We start from the raw sequence: 22,234 nt of genomic DNA, 5'->3' as shown, positions 1-22,234 counted from the left end.
AACCCATCTGCCAGGCCGGACTTAAAGACATTTGATGTTTGTGTGGTGAATAGATAATGTCTGGCATTACCGATGGCTTTCAAAGCTGATGTGCACTGATATTATTTCTGTGCTTGTTGCAGAAAGAAACCACCAAAGAAATCGTTGAAGAAACCTGACCGTTTAGCTTTAAAGTACACACACACACACAAACACGTACACACAGAGCCTCACACAAGCACGTGAACACACACAAACATTTACACACTATCCAGTGCTTTAAGGAACATATTGTTCTATTAATAAAGCGTCGGTTGGAGACTCTTTAGGCTGAAGGTGTCGAAACCACTCTAAGTCATCCTGTTATGTACATTATGTGTGTGTGTTGTATTAGAGCTGGCAGTGTTTAAAAGTCTCCAGAGATGTACAGAGAGCGTGGATCTGACACTGGCAGTTAATTCTGACAGTTGATATCCCACTGACTGTTAGGCAGCTGCTTTTGCCGTTTTGTTTTTCTCAGCCATAGCTGAGTTTGCTCCCCCCCCCCACCTTTAGGATGGTTTGACACATGCTCTCTTTTCCCTGTCCTTTCCCTCCGCTCACCTCTTCTTTTATTGTTATATCTCTTTTTCATCTTCCACCTATTCTTTGCTTTTCTTTCTTTCTTCTCTTCTGTTCTCCTCCTGCGGACCAATCATGTTGTTATAATTATCATATATGAGTATGAACTTTGTCTGGAATTTAAAAAAAAAAAAGCTTCCTCAGAATGGGGGAAGTATTGTTCATGACGGTGTTAGCATCTGGTATTTTTACAGCTCACAATTTATGAAGTTATGCTGCTAACAAATTGAGTGGTTTAAGACATAACAGAAACCAGAAACTTGGGTGTGATGTGATAATAAAACAGACATACATATGAAACATGTGCACACACACACACACACACACAGGCACCAACACACACCTACCCACGCACAAAAAGAAACTAGAAAACAATATTCGGTAAGACATTCAGCTGCAAGTAATTTATCAGTGCTGCATGTGGAAAGTACCAAATATCACTCCAGCTGCACATTTCTCACACACTCACACACACACACACACACACACACACACACACACACCATCATTACAAGTGCCAGGGCTTTAAGAGCCCAACATGATTGACATACTGATTGGATAAAGACTGTGGGAGAACGTAATTGCAACGTTAAAGTGAACACTGAAATCTTTTAGATCATACCTGCAGTGTTATTATCATACAGATGCTTTTGACACCATTAAATACTCCACCAGATGTGTCCATATAGCATTAGATAGTTAAATAGCGCTCCCACTGGTCCGTTCACCTCTCCTGGTATTTAGCAGAGCCGAGCTGAGGCTGAGTCACAAGGTTTAAACCAAATATTCAGGACTAACAGCATGTAGATACCGTGAGAGTTACATTTGTTGTAATTTGGGTGAAGTGACTCTTTCACTGGCGTGACGAGAGGTCTTAAATTATACCAATTTTAGGGCTTTGAAGCTATGTTTCACACCTTCACATAACCAGACCTCCACTGCTGTCCACTGAGCAGCTTCTCTGAAAAAAATCCAGTGAAAATCTCCACCGTCTAGTTGTTGAGATACATTGAGATGTGCAGTTTCCCAGACAGATTTTGAACTGTTGACCTCTCATTCACAAGCTCGGCACGCTAACCCCCAGGCTTCTGTTGGCTCTGAGAAATCGCACTGATCAGGTTCATTAGTTACAGTTTTACAAGAAAAAAAGCCTCCGTGATACCAGCCTGATGCTTGGGAACAAACTGTCACAAAATGGGATGTCATCCTCTCTCCTTTACCCCCAACCGCCCACTGACTGGCACAGATGTTGTGATTCTCTTTGTGTTGATCATGTGTGCAGGCTCAGGTTGATCACCAACAGCATTAAAGGTGCAATGAGTTGCATGTTTACGTATATAATCTGCCGCCATGTTATTTTTTTAAATCTGAATCTTTTAAACAAGATAGTTGAAATCATAATTGGAGGAAACTTTCAGGTCACCCCAATATATATGTTAGTCTGTTAGTCTTTGTGTTGTTCTGCCAAAGAAATTTGTAGACAGACTTGGTCCCTGCTTTCACTGCATTTCACAGTATATGACACCAGTGGGATTTTGCTGGAAATCGGAAGAATTTCTTTACGCCATAAAAGAGATTAAGGGTTCAAAAACAAAGCAGAAGTTCCTAGAAACGGCGGATGTTGGAAATGGAGAGAGGCTGGTGGAAAATTTTATCATACACTCTCCTCCTTCACTGGAGTAAAAATGAGGGAGTGTCGAATGCCCCACAACATCTTTGTGACGTGCCGCGAGTGGGATGCTGGATATTTCTAAAAATGGCTGTAATCAGTATTTTTTATATTTACAACAATGGATCACAGGAATACTTGAATCCACAAGGGAATCTTTCACATAGTTGTTTTGGTTTTACAGCCCTTGATTTTACAGTTGTGGTTCTCTTTCTGTAGTTTCTAGATACTGTAAACAGCCTTTTTCAGGAACAAAAAGCTCTAAATACGCTACCTGTCCATGACCAAATGGCAACTAACAAGCCTTTTTGTTTTCAAATGATGGTGGAGACCAAAACAGAGATACGAGGGAGTCAACATCAGATTTTTCATTAGGTGGACATAAATAAGAATGCTGCTCTATTCTGTATTTACCAAGTTCACCATGTAAGCTTAAAAGGTGCTGGGGTAAGGTTAAAAGGTAAACGGTTAAAAAAAAATCGCTTATTGCAGATTGAGCTGGAGGAAGACGCACACAAGCAAGCAGAAATGATGCCTTGTTGTTTCCATGTTATTCACCACTAATGATAAAAACACTAAGATATCACAACGTGTAGCACATTACGTGCTGCCACTTTATTGCAGTTTACTGCTTTACGTCTTTACAACTTTATTAGATTGATATACACTTTGATTTACCCTACTTCTTACTCAAATTACTTAATTTTAAGGGCAATCCAATGGCCTAACAGTTATGGGGTTACATATTTATGGAGTTATGACAGAAATGTGAGATTGTTAAAATATCTGCAGTGACTTTATGAACTTTATAGTTACACCCACAGATGAAGCATGAGCTCACCACCAAAGTTTTCCAGACATTTCATTTTAAGTGTCTGTTTCATGAGATCCTTAAGCAACTTCTTTGTGCATAATGCAGAAAACCTCCTGTAGCCTGAGAGTAAACAAAAAAAAAACAAACAGATTTTTCCCTCTTTTGCTAAACCTTCCTCTCTCTGTTTTTGTCTTCTGCAGCACTGAATGAGCCAACCATCGACTACGGTTTCCAGAGGCTTCAGAAGGTCATCCCTCGGCACCCCGGGGACCCTGAGAGGCTGCCAAAGGTACAGAAACAATCTAAATTCACCTCCAGCACTTTTATCCGATGCCTTAACTGAACAATGAATTAAACAGAAGCAAAGCTCTGCCTCTTGGTACAACATGACAGATGCTGCAGCTCTTATAGAGATCAAACCTGCAAAGTCTTAGTTAAGCTACACTGAGTTGCTCTGCTATCAAAGAACAAGCACACACGGATGCACACGCATTAATTCCAAACGGAAAGAAGAAAATCATTTAAGTTTGTTTGTTTTGTGTGTGCGTTATTTTTATATTTCCAAGCAGAATATGTGTTTTCAAATCTCCCGTGGGTTGTGTTTTTACCTCTTCATGAACTCCGTGTGCGTGAGCTGCTTAACCCCATTTACAGGGTGAGTGTTTGAACCTTCTCCCGATCAGGAAGTCATATCTGATTATTTATTTATCAGCTGGAGATCAAACAGTGTGTTTAAAGGATCGGCACATGTAAACAATTAGAGCCAAACGATGAGCTCGGCTTTGATACCAAAACCTGTCATCTTGATCGGTAGACGCAGTGTGGTGTTTCAGTGTGCATATGTGTGTGGGGGTAAGTTTACCGACTTGACCTGCTCCAGCTCGCCTATCTGGGTGGGTGGGGGTCATGACCTTTTTGTAAACAGCTGCTACTGATTGGCTCCTCATCGCCTGTGGAGCTGGTCCAGGATTGGCTGTCTCTCTGTGATGTCATTGCGGCCGTGCTGGCACGCTGACTCCTGCACATGTGTTAGCGATCACATGTAGCGTGTTTATCACTGCGGGATCACGCAAAAAAACGTCACACCTCGAACATTTGTAAATTCATTTAGTCTTTACTGCTTTTACTCATTTGCTGTGTACATTATGGTGCTTTCAGGCTCGGCTCATTGTTGTTTAAGTGCAGGCGTTAAAATGCATAGTGAGGACAAATGAGGCTCACATGACTGATGAGGGCTTTTTGTTTAAAAGGTAGATTGTTTATTAATGTTAATTGGAGTAGCCTGGTCAAATTCAGCTCAGTATCCTGGGAAGGATGTCACATTGGCTGTTTGCGCAGCTCAAGGTTTGCAGCCATTCAGCCTTCAGAGTCAGCGCAGGAAGTGGTGCATCTTAAGGGCAAATATTTTCACAATTAACCGATTAATTTTCTATGTACAAAACATCAAAAAAGGTTAAAAAAAAAGGTGATGAAATCAAATGTTTTATTTTGTCCCTGTCTCATTTTTTTTGTTTCAGAAATGATTCCGCAATTAACAAAATAGTTGCTAACTGACCAATCAGTTAATTGACTAATGCTTATTAATGTTAATTTGAAGGTTCTTGTGGGCCAGTTGAAATACCGTAGCATAACTTATACACAGTGACTTCCATGATATGAACTACACGTCTGCGTCTTTTCTGATCTCACTGATTCGTTTGTGTTGTTCTTGAAGGGTCTCGGACAGGATTAAAATATTTGTTTTTAAAGCCTCGATTCAGCCACAACATAAATAGTGTAGAAGGCGGTGAGAGCTTTTACTTACTGTATGACCAGGCCAGCTGTAAGTGCTGCAGGAAATGATGTTAGCGACCCAGTGTGTGATATCATGAGTGATGTTACTTCCACCTTCTGGTAAAGGCTGAGTCAGAGCCAGGAAAGAACTGACTCATTTTTTCATGCTTAAGCAAACACACACACACACACAAGCAAATATACAAACTCTGCACAATTTGTGAGAGACTTACAGAGGATGACACACACCTTGTTAGCACAGAATATGTAATGCTTCCACTTTTTCCTCACTTGATTTCCTCCTTGAAGTGGAGCGTAACCTCTCTCCTTGTCAGATTTATTTATACAAAGGATCATTTGATCCACTCTCTTTGGTCAGACCTGCATTTTGAACTCAGTTCCCATGAAGCATGCTGGGAGAGTGTAAAGGAAGTGGTCACTATTTAACTAGTTGGCAATATATCTTGGTTTATTATCATTCTTAAGGTTCTTGTTACACTCCACTGCACTACAGACAGTACTCTTCATTAAGCCAAATTACTCAATGTGACAATAATCTGCACAGAAAAGTTAACATTTGCTGTAGCATTTTAATAATGGCAAATTTAAGTGGGAAAAAAAAGAAAAATCATATTTTATCTGAGCTTCAGCCAAAACATTTTATATTGTGGCTGCGCTTGTCACGACAAATGAGCATATAACTTCTACTTAATGAGTCCATAAATACCTCAAGAATCATACTGATATCACTTCTGACCCCAGTCCACCATAAAGCACTTCAGCACTATTAAAAAACAATACTGGCACTGTACTTTTCTAGGCCTGTTTCACTTTGAAATGTATCTTTCTTATTCCCATGGTTAAGCGGTCAAGTTTGTAATAAGCAATATGATGTCACACAAGATAGTTCCAGTCAAAACTACAATGAGAGCCACCAAGCTGCTGGAAATGCAACCAGAGGAGCTGGACGCATTGATCGGGTATTGGATCCAACCGGCGGACGATGGAGAAAATCAGCGCCAAAGCTTTTCGTTCATGCAAGATCAAAAGCACATTCTTGGGGAGCACAAGACATGAAATGCTGAACGGAGAGGAAAATACTTAAACTTTTGAGAAGATTACATTTAAAATCGCCACAGGCCACTTCTCTGTTCAAAACAAGGCTCCTCTTACATGTTTGTGTCATTGTGTGTGTGTGTGTGTGTGTGTGTGTGTGTGTGTGTGTGTATGTGTGTGTGTATGTGTGTGTGTGTATTCCTGGGTAATTCATCATGGTGTGGCCATGTGGTCGATCAAACCCTGAGACTTTATTACTACTGCCCACCAACAACCACTGTGTGTGTGTGTGTGTGTGTGTGTGTGTGTGTGTGTGTGTGTGTTTGAGAGAAAGAGAGATTGTACATGTATTGTCCTTTCTGTGTTGATTGGGATGCTGGATGAAGCAATGTGAAAATATTCTCTCGTGCTTGTGTGTGTGTGTGTGTGTGTGTGTGTATTGATGATGGTTGGCGCCATACACATGCTGCTCAACGCGAGGATCGATCAGCGCTTTTATTGAAGTTATAAGAGTTTGCTATAAGCAGACAGAGACAGACAGACAGGCAGCCAGGCAGACAGACAGACGGCGCAGTGGAGTGTATGAGAGGATTACCAGGGGACAGCCGATTCTATAATTGTTCAGTGAACATTGAGGGGATTTTGCTTCACACACACACACACACACACCTCTGTTTAGCTGCCAGTTTTTGTCACTGTGATCCCTTCAGCATTCATCCATTTGTGCACATACAGTGAGACACACATATGCACAGTGAAGTCTGAAACCACACACACACACACGCATAACACAGACTGTGCTGTTTAAACTGTTGGGGAAACGCTTTGAAGGTACATGAAACACTGGGACTTGAACTGGGAAATCAGGGACTTTTCTGTAGCTTTAGCTGGAGGACTCCAGCTGTTTTATGCCCCAGTTACACACTCCCAGACCTTCAGTGTGTCAAGTTATAGGAATGCTGCAACAAATATTCATTTTTCTTTTTTTTAATGTACTAAATGTTTGCTCAGAAGAATCATTATCCTTAAATCAGCGGCTTGAACCAACTAAACAAAACGTTTAACTATCAAAAACTCAGATTCTGCTTCCAAACTGTTTTATATCCTAATCTGCTGCTCATCACCTGTGTGGGCGATCTGCTAGTAACTCCAAGGGTAAGAAACATAAATGCCTCTTTGGATGCTCAAAGAAATCCATCAGCATTTTTGGTTTATAGTCCCCTCTTCGCTGCAGTGGGAAAAAAACAGGTGGAGTTTGGGTGGAGCTAACTGATTCCCACCCATCTCAAAGCCACCAATCTGGCTATCAGTGTGCTCACACCATAGACTGTATAACATGCAGGTTCATACAGAAACCAAAGCAAATTTTTTTAATGCATCCCCTTATTCTTGTGATCGTGGGAATAATTGTGTTTATTTGGGTTAAAAGGGTGAGTTTCCCAGTCCTCACTCACAGAGACTCTGCTTCTTTCTGTTATGCCTCAGAGTGAAGATAAATATGCTTTTTGATTCTAAACTTTTAAAACATAAACTCCGTGCTCTTCTCAACTCTGGGTGAGCTCACAGCAGCTGTCTGCCACTTTCCAGGGTCATTGTTAATCCAAACACTGGCATCTGTCGCTCTGCTCCAGTCTGTCAGTTAAATTACGAGCTCAGAAAGTCATGTTATTTGTCCAGTATTTGCATAAAAAATTCTTCTAAAGGCACCAGCACCATAAACATAGCCGAGAGGTCAAGTTCAGTGACTTGAAATAGTCCTCAGTGGCTCGCTGTTATTCAAAGTGTCCACACCCTTAATTTTGCATAACATTAAGCCTTAATGTAATATGCATTCATTTTATTATGCTGTAAACTTGTTTATTTAGGAGCTGCAGTTATTGACACTTCTCCATTGGCTTCACTGCTGCTGGCACATTGCTAATTGACAGCATCCAAAACAGAAATGTCTGTGCTTTTAGGGTCGTAAAGGTTGACCAGTGTGTGTGTCACCACCCCACACCCACCACCACAGTTAGACTGGTGACTTCCTCCGATGACTCACTCTGTCACTGTGCGACTCATTTTGATGATGTCATGCATCATATTGAGGTGATGTCATCAGCATCACCAACATGAGTAATCCTCATGTTGCATGAACACATGAAACAATGAAACTCCCTTCCATTCTCTCCCTACCTAATAAACAACACTATATGGACAAAGGTATTGGGACACCTAATCAAATACATAGACACTGATATGGAGTTGGTCCCCCCTTTGTAGCTAAAACAGCTTCCACTCTTCTGTGAAGGCTTTCCACAAGATTTTGGAGCAGGAATTTTTGCCCATTCATGCAGTAGAGCATTTGTGAGGTCAGACACTGATGTTGGACCAAAAGGCCTGGCTCACAATCTGGTTAATCCCAAAGGTGTTGGATGGGGTTGAGGTCAGGGTTCTGTGTGGGCCAGTCAAGTTCTTCCACATCAAACTCATCCGACCATGTCTTTATGGAGCTTTGCTTTGTGCACTGGGACACAGTCATGTTGGAATAAACTGTTGCCACAAAGTTGGAAGCATAGAATTGTCCAAAATGCTATGGACAAAAAACAGCCCCGTACCACTGAATACCTGAATTTAATCATGAAGAAGTGTGTCTCATTACTTATATAGTGTATATCAGTGTCTCTGGCTCTTAAGTACGGAAGTCGACACGTGAATATTCACATGACCAATGAGAAGAGATGAAATCTGAAACCACACTTCCCGACAGTCTCATAACAACAGGAGAAGATGTTCCCCAGAGGGTGTGTGTGTGTGTGTGTGTGTGTGTGAGTGTGAGTGTGTGTCTATACTTGTATATACTGTATCTCTGTGTGTGTCACTGTGCCCCCCATCCCTCTCAGGCTACATGTTAAGTATGACATCATCTCTGTGCAAGGTGTGACCCTGCATGTACAGCATCCCTAATGGGACATTAGAAGGGGATCAAGTGACCAATGTATCAGCATTAGGGAGGAATAAGTCATGTGTGTGCGTGTCATGCTGGCACACGCACATCACCACACATTTGACCCCACAGATACTCAGCTCAGCGTTTTCCGGTCTTAATGCATACAACATGTGTGTGTGTGTGTAATGTATGGTTATCACATTAGGGATGGTCATAACTCAGACAGTAAAAGCACGTAGACTCCTCCTGTTATTCTTTCCCTCTCCTTACTGATCTGTCTTTTCTTTCACTCATCCATCACCTCACCCTGCTTCTCTGCCCGACTGTCAGCTGTCCCGTCTGTCTGTACATTTAACTGAAACAGACGAGAATAGATTGTATCAAAAGTTACAAAAGTCTTGATGAAGAGTAAAATAAATTCAGTCTAGGTAAAATTATTTTTAAAGATTGACAAGACATGACAGGGAGTTGACAGACTTGTCAGGCGTATATTCCATAAATATTTGACAACAGATGAAGACCATGTGGGACAATCAATATGAATCAAGGCAAACATTAGAGAGTAAAACTTTGAAATCGAGCTTTATTACAGCAATTACAGGAATCAAATAAAATGGCAACAATCTGTGATTAAAAAAAACACTTCAGGGTTCTTTCTGTCACTCAGTTGTCATAATTCATCATTAACTACTGCAATGGCAAGAAGCAGCTGATGTACAGAAACATCAGGAGGTCAGTCCTGACAGTAAGAACTGATTTGCTCATTTACATATAAAAAGAAACCCTCAAACATTTAGGCTAAAACTGGACTAAATATAATCTCAACACACACTTTGTTAGCAAACTTCATTCGCTGATGAAATGACATGCGGTTGAAGGCCCTGCAAAAAGCATAGTGAGTGGACCTTAACTCATTTTGATCATATTAACTGCAAGGTCAAGAATGAACTTTCTCCTTGGATAAAATTAGGTTGAAAGGTATTTTAGACATCTTGGTTACGTTCTGTATAAATACTGTTTGAACAGCTTTTCAAAGACCATATTTTGATGTTTATTTGGCATTGAAGCCCTCGGAATGCAGTTAAAACATATCTTGGACATCTACATAACACAACATTTTTGCAACATCACGCCACTAACTCTACGCAACAGTTTTAACTGCTACTGTCGATAAATTTAGCTCCCAATTTTCCCAAAAAATGTGACAGCAGTTTTGTTGCTTTGATTAGATGCCTTTTTGTTGTTGCTGTGGGCTATCCTGTTGATGAAAATTTAGACCCTCAGGACATCAAAGCCAAATCATGTTAGACTTTTTAATCATTTTTAAAATGTTAATGATGCCCGCGAGATGGACAGCAACACTTTCATTCTTATTCATATCAGCACAACGCAGCTGGAAACCTTCTTCATTCATATTGAGCAGGAGATAATCCAAACAACAATGCTTTCTTATTTACAGAAGCAACCTGGGAGAGATTAATTAGACGATGTGACTTTGTCTAAATATGAAAAGACGTAAGCAGGTGGAGTGTTCACAGTGCGTCGGCACTCAGAGACTTTGATTGATGCAATGTAGCAGCAGAAGTCTGCAGACCTGATAATGATGATGTTACCAGAGGATCATCTTTCCTTCCCGTTTATCAGCCACTGCCTTACTGGAACTGCTCGAACATTCGGGATCAGGTTTCTATTAGAGTGTGTGTGTGTGTGTGTGTGTGTGTGTGAGCGAGTGTGCGTGCATGTGTGCCCAGTTCACCAGTCTAATAATGAGAGGTTAACAGAGAGTCAGTCTGGCTATAATGATGTGTAAAAGATTGAATTTAGCACCATGGATAGGCACACTGAAACTGCTGACTGGCTTTGTGATCGCTCATATCCTCACTCACACATACACACACACACACACACACACACACACACACACACACACAATGATGGAGAGGCAATATGTTCCACTGGGCACAAACTCACAGGAGAGCACACATGCAAGCCAACCATAAGTGTGTGTGTGTGTGAGTGTGAGTGTGTCACATAGTGCAGGTTAATACTGTGAAGCACAGAGTAATTTTCTCTCTGTCGCCGGGTGGCCTCACGCTGTGGTAACGACAACACATTAACTGTTAAACAAGACACCTTAGACCCCAGGGTGAGAGCTGAGAGAGGAAGAGGGTGGGCAGGTGAGGAAGAGAGGAAAAACAATAAAGAGACTGAGAAGAAAAGAGAATTGTAGCAGGCTTAGTGGGTGAGGGAAATAAGACACATAATTCCCAATGTGGAGGCAACATAGGAGGAAGGGAGTGGTGGAGGAAAAGGTGAAAATGGAAGTCGAAGTGGAGGAGGAAGAGGAGGAGAAGGAGGAGGAGGATACTGAAACATCAAATTCGGCAATAATTGATTCATTCTACCACAAGAGATTAAAATAAAAACGAGAGAACTTCACAAACACTGGCAAATTTTAGATCATATAATAATCAGTATGGGGGGAGAAAAATCAAAGATGTTGCCCATTGAAGGATCATCTGGGTTTTCACTCCAGAACTGCTCATACTCGGATCATTGTGGTCTCATTTGAATGGCAATGCACAGCAAAAAAGCCTACAGAGCACTTTAGATTTACTTTAGAGTATAATTTAAATACCTGTCACTTTAAGATGTCATTTAGACACGCGGGGGAAAAGACACATAAAAGCACTTGACTTGACAGCAGATAATCTGCCTTTTAAAGCAGTGAAGAGCAATTTGTTTATCATGAATAGATGGTGAAATGAATGTTGGTTGATGGTGTGATCGGGGGGAGGATACAGGGGAAAGAGAGAGATTATATGTCTGTTTTTTTTAAAAAAAAATAACTTTTAAGCTTGATTCTTTGTGCAAATTGTGCAACTGCCTTTATGTCCTCATGTGCATCTAAAACCTCGATTCAACTCGTTGAATTATCGTCTGGTTGTTTTTTCAAACTTCAAGAAAAGAAAAAAGGAAGCTTATGTTACATGTGTTTGTTGCAAGCAATGCAGGCCTAATTCTACCTTCATCTCTCTGTCTCTCAGGAGGTTATTTTGAAGAGAGCAGCCGATCTGGTTGAAGCCCTTTATGGTTTGCCCCATAACAACCAGGTAAGGGACAAAACACACACATGCAAACATCCACAAGGAAGGCAAAAAAAAAGGGGGGAGTTATGTTATTTTAGCTGCCACGTTTGTGGTAATTCCTTTTTTTGTGCTTTCGTCTTCCCGTAGGAGATCATCCTGAAACGTGCAGCGGACATTGCAGAAGCTCTCTACAGCGTTCCACGAGGACACACCCAGCTGTCCGGCTCCACACACAGTGGCATGATGGGGGTGAACTCCTTCACCGGGCAGCTGTCCGTCAACGTCTCCGAACCCACACAGGCCAATCAGGGTTAGACTTTCCAGTGTTTATCATCATAGTGGAGATTCATTTTAATGGCAGTGAGTTTCTCATTCGACGTACGTCACCCCTTCTGAGCGAGAAACGACATATTTGCAGGGAAATCATCATCAGTGCATCATAAAAGAGGACAAAAACATGTTATACAGCGTTAGCACGTTTTGAGATATTCACCAACAAACTGACAGTCGCTGTGTCTCAGTTCAGGGGCCACCATGTGTGTTTCCACTGCTCAGATATTCTTTTTTAGTAAATTTTCTTTCAGTTCGCCTCAGCCATTGAGAAAACAAGTCAAATTCCTGATCATGTTTTTCCCGATGCAGAAATCCCAGATTTATAGTCTGAATGATCTGTGCTCGCGTCACTTTCATCACACGCTCCTCTTCCTCTCCACCACGCGTCCTGCAGGTTTCGTGCGCAGCAGCAGTAGTGTGTCACCTCATGGTTACGTGCCCAGCACCACGCCTCAGCAGACCAGTTACACCTCAGTTACCAGCACCATGAACGGCTATGCTAACAACACCGGCATGACCAACTTGGGAGGCTCGCCCACTTTCCTCAACGGCTCTGCGGCCAACTCGCCTTATGCTAGTGAGTGTGTACAAACCTTCCACAGACCTGGATATGCATACACACACTCAAACACATACACCTGAGGAGAAATAACTGTTTTACAAGATGTGAATGAAAGAGCTGAGGTTTTAGCTGCTACATAGAAAAAACATCTACCTGTACTGTCAGAAAACATGAACATTTCAAACTGAACTGTCATCAAGGTACTTCAAAATGGAGTTCACATACTGTACCTACCAGTTTAATTACATGTGCTCAGCACTGCATACATGCATGTAGATCTCAGATCCGCCTTGCGGTGTTTCCCCCATGGGGCTCTCTGTCTCTGTGTCTTCAAAAACAATCACCAGCTCACAGCTCCATTTGGTCCTCCCTCCTTCCCTCGCGGCCTTTCATCTGACAGCCACTCCTCTTTCCTCTCTGTTGGTTAATTGTGCCCCTTTTTTCCATTTAGCAGAAAGGAAGAGAGAAAGGAAGAGAGAGAGAGAGAGAGAGATGGGAAGTAAAGAGAGGTTCAGAGAGTTGTGCGATTTTTATTTGTTTATTGATATTTTTCTCTTTGAAGATGGTAATGATGAAACAATTAAGATGTGAACGTTTGGCTTGACCATAGGCATGAAAATGCAATTTTACCAACCTCCTCCTCTGTGAAGACTTCTGACAAGACCCCGGCTGCAGCCACAGGAGCATTAGTGAGGTCGAGCACTGGTCTGGGTCACAGTCCGGTTGTTTAAATTCATCCCAAAGGTGGCGGATAAGGTTGAGGTCAGGACTCTGTGCAGACTAGTCAAGCTCATTCGCACCAAACTGTGAGATAAGCTTATTTTTTTATGGTACTGGCTTTTTTGCACATGGCTATTGTCATGTTGAGACACCAAAGAGCCTTCCCCAAACTGTCACCACAAAAAATATCCAATATCCTAGTCATAATCCTAAAACAACCCCAGTCTAAAGACCTCAAAAAGACATGGTCTGTAGACTTTAGGTCAGTTACTATCTCCCCAAAAGGCCAACTTCATGTCGCTTTTTGTCTAATTCTAAACAGGTAATGCATATTATTCCTTTTTGTCTCATGTGATGTAAAGAATTTCTAATGGAACTTAAGAAACAATAAATTGGAGAGTTGTTTTCGATTAATTAACCATAATAATCCACCATTTTCCTCTTCTTCAACCCACCTCCACCCCAGTTGTCCCATCTAGTCCCACCATGGCTTCCTCCACCTCTCTCCCCTCCAACTGCTCCTCCTCTTCTGGCGTCTTCTCCTTCTCTCCGGCCAACATGGTGTCAGCGGCCGTCAAGCAGAAGTCCGCCTTCGCTCCAGTGGTCAGGCCTTCCTCCTCGCCTCCGCCCTCCTGTACCAGCGCCAACGGGCTCCAAGGTAATTTAGCATGACGGCAGCCAGTCAGACAAAGGATGCTTAGAGGGACGACTTCACCTGATGAAGCTTCTCTGGCAGATGATTTTAACTGTTCTGCCACTAGAGTTCTTGTTACATGTCGTTCTCTCGCTCCTCTCAGAGTAGTAGGTGCATATATATATATATAGATATGTGTGCATAAATTCTTTAAATTGGTCCATATATTCTTTAACTCTGATGATCACTGTTGTGTTTTTTAGTGAAATGTCTTAACAGCTATTGAATGGATCACCATTAACTTTCACACATGCATTCATGTCCCCTCGAGGATGAATTTTAACACTGCAGTGATCCCCTTAGATTTCATCTAAAGTCATTAGGTCAAAATTTTATCCAAACCTACAAAACTAATGACATTCCCTTTAGCATTAACTGTTCCTTGAGTTTAGAGCTGAGCAGCAAATGTTGCCATGATAACCCACTACACTAAGATGCATTTTAGCATTGTCATTGTGATCGTGTTAGCATGCATTAGCATTTGGCATAATTCACTCACTCTGAGTGAATTAGAAGTTGATGGCACTGACACACTGACTGCATAAAAACCACTTCTGGTAATTAACGATCCACACAGTCGAACGTTTCACCTAATTATCAGCTCTCAGACAAACATTTTGATCTGAACTGACATGAAATCCGGCAGGTTTTAAAACCGACAAAGTGTTGTTTTCTGTGAGGGATGAGTCCTCAGTTGACACAGATGAAAATATCTGATTTTTTTCTTGCCTTGTGCAACGTGATGTGATACAGTGATACAAATAAAATGTATGCAAATACAGTTTAATACGTTCACATGCCAAAGCGACAAATATATTTGATTTTCTCACATACTCAGTATCAAAGCGTGCATTTTAATAATCCTCCCTGAGCTCCTCCATAAGACTTTTTTTTGTGGGAGATCTACACACTCAACCTTTCTAAATTAAATGGACAAATCTTTGGCGGAGGACAAGGTTGATTTTGGGTCTGCTTCGTCTTCTGGATTAACAGTTTTTTCATTCTCTCTCCTCTCCCGTCCTTCCTCTTGACTTTTAAACCCTACTCTTTTTATTCCTCTGATCTTTCACCCTTCCTTTGTCATTTCTTCCTCCCGCTCTCTCTCTCTCCCTCCTACCTGTCTCTCTCTCTCCCTCCTACCTGTCTCTCTGCCTCTCTCTACCAGATCAAACATTTGTGGACTCTAGCAAGTACTCAACCGCCAGCTCCCTACAAGGCCTGGCCTTCACCTGAAGTATGTCCCTCAGCCATTTCTTTCTTCAAGCCTGTTGACTAACTGCATTTGCAACTTTCTTCAAAATGATTCATTTCGATTGTTTAATAGTTGTCTTTAATGTTTGCCATCTTTTATCTTTGAATGACATTTCACTCACTATCATTTTCTTTTATTTTTCACGTCACACTTTCTTTGTCTATCTTTTTTTCTCGCCATCTTCCGTCTGTATCATCATCACTTCTGCACCCTCTTCCTGCCTAACTTATCCATCCACATCTCATCCCACAGCACAGATAACCATTCTGTTGCCTGGTAACTGCTCCCCGCCTTCCTATTGGCTGGGGAAAAAGCTAGGAAGTTAAACCAATGAAAAAGGGGGAGAAAATAAATTTAGAGAATTTATTTCTTGACATCGCTGACTTTGTTTAGCTGTGTGTGTATGCACTGTGTGTGTGTGTGTACAGAGAGCATGTGCGGGGGTGTGGGAACTCAAAGCTCAGTCTCAAAGCACAGCTGAAATAAACACACACCACTTACAGCTATGCACACACACTTTGCTCAGTCATACACACTCAGTGATCACAAACTGGGGGCCTACTCAGGAGCGATCAGCGGTGACAGCTGTTTGACTCTGTTGACAGTTTATGCTGGCAGTATACCTGCCCTATGGTGTGTGTGTGTGTGTGTGTGTGTGTGTGTGTGTGTGTGTGTGTGTGAGAGAGAGAGAGAGAGAGAGAGAGAGGGATATTCCTGAGACAAAACAAAACGTTTTGTAGAGTGTTGTCATGCTGGTCCTGAAAAATATTATTTTCTTGTCTTAAAAAATTCACTCACAATGAAATATAAAACCATTTGTTCAATCTGTTGTGTGCGTATGTATGGTGTGTGGCCTCTCACATGTTGACACCCACCCCCTGGGTGTCAACATACACAAAACACACACCATACACGCCATGATGCAATCTGTCAGGCACACACACAAACACAAGCACCAATGTCAACTGTTCCTGTGCTGAAAAAAAGTTTGTGTGTGTGTGTGTGTGTGTGTGAGAGAGAGAGAGAGAGAGAGAGAGCATTGCTAAGAGCCAACTTAGATGATGTGTCCCTGCTTGAATTTACTGATTTATTTGTCTATTGATGTTTTAAATGTCGCTGCAGTCACACAGCTGCACAGATGGGAAAACATATTGATGTATTTACGAGGGAATTTTTTATGATGATGAAAATACTTGGCCATGTTTTAAGAACTTTTTTCTTCCTTCTCTCCCTCTGTTTCTTTTCCCACCCAATAGCAATCCCGGGAATGATCGTCCCACCCATGTAAAGGTGTGAGTGCATGACTGTGTGTGTGTGTGAGTGTGTTTGTGTGCGTGCATGCGTGCGTGTGTGTTTGTGTGCGAGTTGAATCAAGCACACTCACACCGATCCTGGCGGAGGATTTCGGTGTGAGTCAGACTCCAGTCGGGGATGGAAGCAGCTGTCCTGATCTGAAGGAACAAACCCAACTCAGGCCCTTTCTAACACAAAAACAACTCCAAGAAAACAGATGAAAAACAAAAAAAAAAAAATCAACAAAAAAATATATAAGACTGTTTGCGAGGAAATAAGTTGTTTAGACTTTGTACACCTTGATGCTTTTATAGGAGAACGGCCACACCTACATTATGACTCTCCACGGACACAGGAAGTGTATTTATTTTGGAGAGAACCCACTTTTTCCCTTGAGTGATTGTTGATTTGTTTCGTTTCTTTTCATGCAACAGTTAACTTGTGATAATCATCTTCTAACTGTATCTCACACGAAGGGATTTTCTATTTATGAAGTTCGGTCATTAATGAAGGAATATAATGTGAAGAATGCCTGAGGGTGATGATGATGATGATGGGTAAAAGCAATGCTGATGATGCAGTCATACAGGGTCAGATCCAGCCAACACAGACAAGCCAAATCAGATGCACATACAGTACTTTCACTTTGCCAAATCCACGCCACCATTTCAGCACAAACGCTTCACTTCTTCTGCATTGGATCACTCAGCTGTCTGTGAATGAATCCACAGTTTTAGTCATTCGAGAAAGAAAGATGTTTACTTTAACTGGCTTTAAATTTACCTACACTGCAGCTCCAGCGTGGTAAATTTTCTAGACAGACAAAAGCAGTCTTTCAGCCAAGAGAGAAAGAAAATTCAGTCATTTAACAAGCCAAAAGGAATTCATTGCCACCAGTGCAGCGTTAATTCAGAATAGATTTGACCGTAAAAAGGCCATAAATGTCATAAACTCCTTCCCCAGAGAGGAGTGTGTGATCACTGGGTGCCAACAGTAGCTTCACTTTTGAGGGTTTGATCCAACAATTCTGCCACCGAGTCCGTCCATCGGCCCTGTTGCCATATAATGTGTTTTAAAATCAGACACAGCGACCGCAGTAAGAGGGAGAACATGTCTTAAAGACTGATGCCTTTTTGACTTTGATTTTGTTGTGTGAGAGTTGCCTTCTCAAATTTTTGTCTTAAAATATAAATCCTTATTTTTGTTTTGCTTTTCTTTTTGGTTTGCCGTGTTGTTAATATTTTTACTGTGATTAGCCGGCCAATCAGATTGTGTTTCCTTTGTTACACGCCCACTCATCTGTGACTGACAAATTGTAGTGGGGAAATTATCCAACGGTGTGTCTTAAATGCTGCGCTGCAAAGAATGTCAAGTCTCTTCAGCTAAATTTCACTTTGTGAAAACACTCTTTTTCAACTCTGCCCTTGAATTCAGTTAATTTGCCTAAAACTTGCATTCAGTTTTGCACTTCTTTAGAGGTAAAGACGAAGTAAGTGAATGTGAAAGACAAAAATACATTTTTGCAGCGCAGGACAATTAGCCAGCGAGATGTCTTAAATACTGGTGAATGAGAAAAGTAGCTGATGGTTTGTTGTCACTGCTCCCTCAGCCCAGCAGCCCACACAGCTCAGAGTGTGTGCTTCAACAGTCTTAATTCAGTTGTGATGGTGTTAATTTTGCCAAAGTCCTTACTTGAGACATGGATGCCTCAAAGGTCTTATGCCACATCTGTCAATGCTTCTTGTCTTTTCTCATAAGCTGTGTATGAATGCCATATGTACAACTGTCAGACCTGCAGCCGGCAGTTTGATTGCTTGTTTGTCATTCAGGTTGATGATATTTGCCACAAATATGAAATATCTGAAAGTGAATTTGGATTCTAACTAGCGCTAATCATGTGCTGACACAGTAAATCCATCTCATCTGATAAACAGGAATCATTTATAACTCCTGCCTGAGGGGATCTGCCTGGATGTTGTGCTCAAAAAGGGGGAATAAGCATCCTTCAGGCTTTAAATTCAAGCTAAATTGGTGAAAGCCAGAAGTTAGTAGCATCAGTGACTAAGGTTTATGGCCTGTCGTTTAAGCTGTAAACAAAAATTGTGATGAGCCATTAACGTTTTCCATTCGACGGTAAATTAAATTTCTTTAGAAAACTGTTTGAGTGATTTGCTGAAAAAATCTCACACCTTTGAAGTTGTTGAGATGTGTTCCTCACTTGCTTTGTTTCTCCTGTCTAAGGATTTGAATGTTGCTAAGACATCTTATTTGTTTTTGTATTATACTGTCTGTTCATTGAAAGCCATACTTCCATTGCTAATTTCAGTCAAACTAAAATAAGCCATGATGTAATTTTTATTTCGTTGTTTTTGTAAGTCAAGCATCAGGAGGATGTTTTACATTCTGTCACAATGTTGCTTGTATCATTGCTAAATCATTTTGTTGCATTATGTAGGTGTATGTTTATTACGACTATCTGTGTTTGTCTTACATGTGATGGATTCATTTGGTAATGAATGCTCAAAGAGAGAATCTCTTCCCTGTGTTCTGCAGCCACATCTCCTGCTTCAGTTTTCTTTTAATACTCTGTATGTTTGCCCTCTTTTTCCCCTTTCCTTCACTTTTCCTTTTTTTAAAAAAAAAAATGAGCCACCTATTTATTTGATCTCAAATATGGGTCTGGAGACCACTCTTCTGTTTGCGTCGACTTGTGGGAGTGTCTGAATGTGTGTCATCTTTTTTTTCTCTCTCTCTCTCTGAAATAAAAATGTGATGTTTTAAAGCTAAGGGATGTTTTTTTTTAGTACATATATAAATACCTGTACAGGAAGGAATAAGTAGAGGGTTTGGTTGAAGGGAGTATGATACGAAGCACTCGTCCAACAGTAGTTAAAAACATTTATCATGGCTTGTCTGCGTTCAGGCTGACAGTGGTGGTCATCATTCATACACACATTATCAGCAGTACCAGTGTGGAGGAGACACAGTACAGAGGAAACTACTGTAAAGATGATAATGTTGAGGTTTTTTTTGTTATTATTTTAAACTTTGAAGTGTAAAGTAACTTTTTGACTCTCACTATATTTAATTAAAGTTCTTTCTTCTCTGTGAAACGTGTGTTGGTTTTTGGCTGCGTTGCTCATCGCTGTCACTCAAACTGCAGAGTAATGCAGAGACACAAGAAGGGAAGACGAAAGGGATGATTCCAGTTGGTTTGTCTGTATTTTAATTTTTCTCAAAGTTGCTTAAAATAAAACTGTTTCATTTTACAACACGTGTATGATATCTGCACTGTGTCCTACCTTTGAGACCTTGAGTTTTGGTTGTAACGCTCATGTCACGGAAAGCCAAAGACTCGTATCTATTTTGGTCCTGATTTTATTGTTTTTATTTAATATACCTGGTGATGAAGTCAGAGAGGGAAGCGAGGCGAGAAGGTCAAAGATCTGTATGAAAGAGTGCTTCAACGCTAAAGTGATTTGATAAAAAGCGAAGGCCTTTATCATTCATCGTTCATCACAAAACGATGCTGATTTCATGCGTTGTGAGGTCAGGAAATCAAATCTGGCAGACAAAAAGTGAAAGAAGCGAACTGTGAATTTCAAAACTTAATGCAGTAAAAAATTTGATGTTTGTCAGCTGACTCTCATATCTACTGTCAGTTTCACACAGCAGCACACAATATCCCCAGTGCGTGACCTTACCCCAGCTGTAACCCAACCAACCAATCCAAAAACGTCAACAAGTGCTAGCCAATCAGAGGCAGAGTAGGGCGGGTCTTTGCCAAACATCGGTGGGGGAACAAAATCATGCATCAGGTACACCTCTTGACATCCAGACAAAAGGTCCATTTTCACCACCATGTGACAATGAATGCTTCCAGGTTCATTTTTATCCATGACACTTTGATTACACACATAAATATTGCTGCTGTTGGCGATGACAGGTGACACAATAAATTCAGACCCTGACGCCTTACAAACTACCTCTGCGTTTTGAAAGATGTCATGTTATTATTGGTCACTCTCAGCCAAAACATAGCAAGAATTTACGACTTTATAACCTCTGGTGCCGTGACCATCCCTAAAGGCAAAAATATCTTCAGGTTGGACCTGAACATTAACAACATCCCAGCAACATTATAAACCAGCAAGAAAATTAAACTGATTTAATTTTCACTCAGTGATTTAAGTCTCTTCCTCCAACTGATGTTTGTATAGTACTTATCTACTAGAATGTAACCAATCTAAGAACTAATTCCTTGGAAAATGGTTGTAAATTTTGTAATTTTAAGAAAATATTTCCCTTTCAAGTAAAAGAGAATAAAATTTAAAAAAAAAACACTCTGAGCACATGACAAGTGACAGATCTTTTAAAGTCTTGTTATATAATACAAATTCTCTAAACCATCAGTAGTTATTTATTCAATGTTTCAGTCAAACAAACGTTTACCTTACATTTCAATTCACGTTTGACAAAGCATAGATTAGTACCGTTTTACAGCCAACTCCCAAAATGACAGACTGAAAAAACACTGGAAGCGTAATGCACAAAAAAAGTAAAACCATACGTTTATATTATTTACAGCTTGTAAAATATGGCCACAATTTGAAGGCAGCTCCAAAAACATAGCAGGTAGCATATCACCAGAGGAACTGCCAACTGCTGCTCGCTATTCCCTCTGCTGTTATGTCCGTAGCTATAGCTGCTAATAGCTCAGTTAGCCACGTAGCCCCATAGTTGACTGAAGGTCTGCCTGGACCCTGACCTTAGACCTTAGCATTGCTGGACAACAGACTGGGACCTGACACACCCTCCAAGACTGCCAGTTTGACAAACAGGAATAAAGTGGAGAGTGGGGTATCAGACTATTGCCTCTAGAGGTAAAAATTGGTATTACAAGACAGGACGGGCCATACGAGCAGGTTAGCATGCTAACTTCAATAGATATCTCTGCAACACCATACACAGATGTATTTGACATAATGTCAAAACTGCTGTTTCTTCACACCCTGTTGATAACGTTAGTTCATTTTAAAGTTTTAAACTTAAAATGGCCATATCTTACAAATTGAACTTCTAAAATGTGAATAAAAGTGAAACAGTTGAAATGTGACTCATCATAATGAAGTCCTTCACTGTTCAAACTGCGTTCCAGTAAAATCATAGACCCAGAGGTCCTTCTGGGTCAAACTGTTACACAATACGCAGTAAAAACTCAGACAGAGGAGGATATTCACTCAGTGCGTATGTTTGTTTCATTATTTAAATCTTTCTTCTCCATTCTTCTGTCACATCAAACTGTTTCTGTCTCCAGCAGCTCTGATGTTGAGCAAGGCTACCAGCACTGCCAACGATGTGGTCATGTGTGTGTGTGTGTGTGTGTGTGTGTGTGTGTGTGTGTGATCATAAACAATACAAATTCTCTTGTGAGACCCGTTTCTGTAATG

The 22,234-nt window shown here is 41.0% G+C and overlaps 1 protein-coding gene across 3 annotated transcripts in view; it reads left to right on the top strand.

Moving 5' to 3' along the window:
- Positions 1-19,897, top strand: part of LOC124070355 (transcription factor COE1-A-like) — an 83,489-nt gene extending 63,592 nt beyond the window's left edge. For 2 of the 3 annotated variants that reach the window (XM_046410192.1, XM_046410191.1), the window contains 7 exons: positions 3,284-3,372; positions 11,889-11,954; positions 12,078-12,240; positions 12,658-12,840; positions 14,012-14,203; positions 15,405-15,473; positions 16,748-19,897. In XM_046410192.1, coding sequence (XP_046266148.1) covers positions 3,284-3,372; positions 11,889-11,954; positions 12,078-12,240; positions 12,658-12,840; positions 14,012-14,203; positions 15,405-15,472 — 761 coding nt within the window. In that variant the 3' untranslated portion in view covers position 15,473; positions 16,748-19,897. The remainder of the gene's footprint in view (positions 1-3,283; positions 3,373-11,888; positions 11,955-12,077; positions 12,241-12,657; positions 12,841-14,011; positions 14,204-15,404; positions 15,474-16,747) is intronic. The other variant, XM_046410193.1, reaches the window with a different exon arrangement.
- Positions 19,898-22,234: the final 2,337 nt, after the last annotated feature.

Source organism: Scatophagus argus, chromosome 14 (genome assembly GCF_020382885.2).
Source record: "Scatophagus argus isolate fScaArg1 chromosome 14, fScaArg1.pri, whole genome shotgun sequence".
Lineage (NCBI taxonomy): Eukaryota > Metazoa > Chordata > Actinopteri > Scatophagidae > Scatophagus > Scatophagus argus.
This window is presented reverse-complemented; position numbering and strand designations above follow the sequence as displayed.